This window comes from Grammomys surdaster, unplaced genomic scaffold, assembly GCF_004785775.1.
Source record: "Grammomys surdaster isolate TR1022 unplaced genomic scaffold, NIH_TR_1.0 369, whole genome shotgun sequence".
In the NCBI taxonomy this organism is placed as follows: Eukaryota; Metazoa; Chordata; class Mammalia; order Rodentia; family Muridae; genus Grammomys; species Grammomys surdaster.
The window spans coordinates 824,798-829,788 of record NW_021604788.1 but is presented as its reverse complement, the minus strand read 5'-3'; the positions used below and the strand labels follow the sequence as shown (position 1 = coordinate 829,788).

At 40.3% G+C, this 4,991-nt stretch overlaps 1 protein-coding gene across 1 annotated transcript; it reads right to left on the bottom strand.

Annotated features, from left to right (window-relative positions):
• Window positions 1-345: 345 nt before the first annotated feature.
• On the bottom strand, window positions 346-1,377 carry LOC114631919 (melanoma-associated antigen B1-like). The gene has a single exon (XM_028780312.1). The coding sequence runs from the start codon at window positions 1,375-1,377 to the stop codon at window positions 346-348; it is 1,032 nt and encodes a 343-aa protein (XP_028636145.1).
• Window positions 1,378-4,991: the final 3,614 nt, after the last annotated feature.

The window sequence follows — 4,991 nt, the reverse complement described above, 5'->3', positions numbered from 1 at the left end:
TGTTTTATCAACTGTAGCACATCACATTCTGTGAAACCTTTTCTCATGTCTTGTTTTACACTTATTAAGAAGAAATATATGAAGGTTTTCCAACAACTTTAAAACCCCAAATATCTTACCCTTGACAAAGAGCAATAAACGTGGCAGACATTACATTAAGAAGCATATATGAAACAAATTAATCTTCAGTTACAGGAATATTAATGTAACAAAGAAAGGTATGTATACTTTCCACATGCATAACAAAAGGTACTGTCTTAGTGTATTCCCACCTACTCATAAATGCCCCACTACTCAGAAGACTGGCTGTTCTTGAGCACAGTGACAGCTATCACCAAGGGCTAGCTACATGTGGGAGGACCTTCTAGGTTGGGCATGGGAGGGAAGCCTGGCAGCATGGAAACTAACAGCCTCATCTCTCCTTGCTGCTCTCTCAGCCTGGTTACTGAGAGCCTCCTCATACTGTTGAGGATAGTAACCAGGAATGGCATTTCTGATCTTATCCAAAACTTCCAGGACTTTCCTGGAAGTGGATTCCTCATGGGCTCTGGAACCCCATAGAAACTCATAGGTTGGGGGATCACTGCCAGGAACCTGGCGGTACTCCACATAATTTTGCTCAACTAGCTCTTTGGTGATGAAATTCCGGGGCTCCCCAAAGATTAAGTGCCTCCTCCCAGGATATATCCCCTGCAGGTGGAGAAACTGCCAGACCTCTTCCTCAGTGGCACGGTTGCCCTTCATTAAGATCATACCCAGGAGGGTCAGAATGAGACCCGTCTTAGGCAATTCTCTCCTGCCACCCACATTTGCCCCAGGGAGGATGGGTAACTTGTTAACTAGGACATAGGACTGAGTGGCAGGGTTGTCAACCTTCAACTCCAGACCGTAGACCAGTTCCAGCTGATAGGCAGCTTTCTCCAGGATCCAGGGGAAGTTAACCTTGTACTTCCGGCTGATCAGCTTCAGCATCTCTGCCTCCACGGGTTGCTCATCCTTCTGGTACTTCTCCAGCAGATAGTGAAGTACCTTGCTGGCCTTCCTGGTCAGAGGATCACTGCGTGCAGATTGGATGGCTTCTGCTATAATGGAGACATTTGTACGTCTCTCTTCCACACCTGCAAAGGAACCTGCAGCACCAACATCATGGACCGGATGGGAAACATTTAACCCAGGAGAACTATGGGATGCAGCCTGCTGGGACTCCTGAGGAGTGGCTATATCAGGGGAGCTGGAGGTATCTCCCTGGACAAGGGCAGGAGATGCTGCTTCCTCCTCCTCCACAGTGGGCTGAGCACCCTGGATATTAGGCCTCTCTCCCCGCATCTGCTGCCTTTTGGCCCGGGAGCGGCTCTTGCTCTTGTTGCCTCTAGGCATGGTGCTCTGGGTAAGTGGACAGGAGTGCTAGAAAGGATCTGTGCGGAGAGAAAGATACTATGTAACCATCATTAGGTAGAAAGCAACTTCCCTTTAAGGAGCGACCCCTAACCCTACCCCCCCCCAACCGGCTGCCTTCATCTGGACACCTTTCTGGATTCGAACCCTGTTCCTGTTCTCCTGTTCAGTCTGCTTCCTGAGAAATCTGTGGAGGGAATCATAATTTGTTAGGCCATTGCCTGGCAATCCAAGTAATAGCTGACTAGGGTGAAAGAAGAGCTTATTCTAGGGCCACATTTTGTTCCCCATTAATATTTATGTTCATTTTTAAGTAAGTCCTCATTCCCACCTTCTTCTGCTGCTCTGAAGTTAGCACTACACTCTTCACTAGTAAGGAAAATGTAGGAGGAAATTGAGGTAAGCTTTACCATTGTTTTCTGATAACATTCAGTTGGCAGCAAATATGCTATGCTTTCATAATGCCTCCCTCCGTTTCCTTCCCAGAAATAGTTTCCATTAATTTCCCACCTTTCCTTTTTCAAAGGACAAAAATGTAATATCTTAACCCTCAGGCCTGCCTGACCCTTGACATAACCTATGGACCATTAGGGAACAATTTTGTGTATTTAACCACACACATAGCATGGAGTCTTCAATTTCACAATTCACCTTCCTTTAAACTCATAGTGTCGATCTTTCCCTTTCAGTGAACCCCTGAACCTCTAATGGAGACCTTTACTCCCTAAGAAGAATGAGGAGCATTAATGAAAATTGGGCCTAACTGCCGCTTCCAGGAATTCTGAGGAACAGGGCAGGGACCAGGCCGTTGCTGAGGCAGGGTTGGTTATGAATTTAGGAATGTATATGGGATGTCATAGTTTTAAGTCATCACCAGGGAAAGATTCTTACCAGAGTAAAGGCCAAGCTTCTCGACGCAAAGTGCAATCGTACAGGCTGAACAGTCCTCAAAGAGGAAGTTAAGATCATCCACTTCCGGCCCCCTGCCCCGGAAGCATGCTTCTCGTGCTCTGGTCATCTAAACGGAATCCCATAGTGGGCAGAGAAGAACTGATCCATCTTTTGTTGTTGTTGTTCTGGGGGAGGGGAATTCCTAGAGAACATACAAAAATTATTTTTCTTGAATTTGAGTAGAACTAGAATTTTTTAATGTGGGCCAAAGGGTCTCGTGTAAAAGATCGAATTCTTATCAGTCATGAGTATGAAGCAGACGGAGTGATTCTTAGTCCAGCACTGATGCCCAAGACTCCAGTATAAAGATAACAGCTCAATCTCTGTGTTTGTGAACCTGGTTTCATGACTGTATTGCCCTCTCCTCATTTTTCGCCTCTCCTCCGCATCTCCTCTACTTTGCTCTCATTTCTCTTTTCTTTACCTTTTTATTATTTTTAACTCTTTCATTCTCTTCTTTATCAAATCTACTGGCAGTTTCTCCCTATGTAACTCAGATTGTCATAGAACTCACTGTCTTGGTCTCAGAGTTGCTGAAAAAGTCACTAACCTCTTACCTGTGTCCCCAGTACAAGTATTATTTGAATATATCAAAATTCCTGGCATCTCTCATTTTTCCTTATGAATAATTTGTCATTTTATTTCGAGGTTGGAATCAAGTATTTCTGTATAGTATAGGCTGTCTTACAAATTCCTATGTAGCCTAAAGTATAATTTAAATGACAAGTCACCTGCTTTTGCATGACCTGTGATGAGAGGAGTGGTATAAATCACCACCCTCGGATCTCATTAATTTTCTGATATTTACTGCAGTAGCTAGAAATTTTATATTTCCTCTTAATGTAAATGAGTATAATTTTCCTTGTATTCTCACTAAAATTACTTTTTTTTCTTTGTTTTAAAATTTATGGCATATAAAATCAGCCAGAGGCCTAAAATCAGCAATAGGCCTGTCATACATGTATACTAACACCAAGTCTTAGGTCTCTGTGGAAAAACATTGAAACAGATGGCTATAAGCTAATGTAAACAGGCAGCTTTTGTGGAAATTTACCAGCCTGAGTAGTCATAGACCTTGTAAATAGGTAGCCTTGGCAGATAATACCAACTTAGATAAGGACAAGTGAATCATAGACAGAGTCATAGTGACCTGTCCCCTGAACCTTCACCCAGCCGATACCCTGTTCTGAAAGATATCTGTATTCCCCCTGAACACCCACAATCCAGTGTCATTCACTTCCTCACATCCTGCCTTTCTGTGTTTATAACCACTGTGTGAATGAATTATGATTTGAGAAAAAATAAATTATTTAAAAAAATCCATGGCGTAGCAATAAACTATTTATCTTATTGAAAATAGAGTCTTTTGGAGTTGCCATTCTCACTACAATGAGAGGGAGTCACAATGCCGTAATGATTTGTTTCCCTAATGGATAAAGCTTTTGTAGGTTTTTCATCCATTTATTAGCTGTGTGCATTTCATTTGAAATGATGATTCCCTTTATTTGCCAATTTATTGAATATATTATTTATATTTTACTATTTATTTTTCAATTCTTTCTATATTATCTGTATTAAATTCTGAAGTATGAATAACTGGCAAAGATTCTATGTACTTTTCCATCTGGAAGTTTATTCTTATGCTATGCAGCATTTTCACTTTCTGTGACTCCCATGTGGCAGATTGTGGGAATATGACTACAGTTTTTGAGTCCAAAATATTTAGAAATTTATTAACTGTGTATATACACTGAATTCTTTTCCATAAATTTCCCTCTAGATGTTTCAAGATTTCATTTTTGCACTCATTTGTTTGTTCCATTTTCCACAGAGTAGGAAACGAGTTTAGTCTTTTAACTTTTATTCTTTTCTTTATATCAATACCCAGATATCCCAGCAATATTTTTAAAATAGGATGTGTGTGTTTTTTAATTATCTTTGGTTTTGGCATAAGCTTGAAAAACAAAGTGACATAAGTTGTTTATTCAAATGATAGTACTAAACTGTTACCACTAATATTGCTTTTCTTTATTTTTACCTTTTTTTATTTGATATTCTTGCTGAATGTAATGACACATTGTGGTGTTTCCTCTGACTGTCAATAGTAGAGTTAATTGTAAGTTTTTCTTATTATTGATACTCTTGTACATATATGTAGTAAAATATTATCATATACATTCCCCTATTTCTCTGATTTAATTCTCCATATTTCTCTTCTAACAAATCTTCTCCCAATTAATCTCCCTCCCAGCCAATCTGTCTCTCAACAAATCTCCCTCCTAACAAGGCTCCCTCCAAACTTCATGTTTCAGTTCTTTTAAACTTCTTTTGATAGGTCATTAAATATAGTTAGTGTTTTCTTTATGTGAATAGGTATGAGAACATCCACTGAAACATGAGAAACCTACCAGTGACCACACCCTCAAAAATAATGATGTTTCCTCCTCCACTGTCAACTGTCAGTATCCTCTAGATAAAAAGTAGGGCCTAAATAGTGATTTCTATACTTATACTGGAATTTTTCAGGCTTGATCTTGTGAAGACATTGTACAAATAACCATAATTGTTGTAAGTTCAAATTGAGATACCTGTCTCATGTCCATAAGACACTACTTCACAGCGCTCCTCCCCATCATCCAGCATTT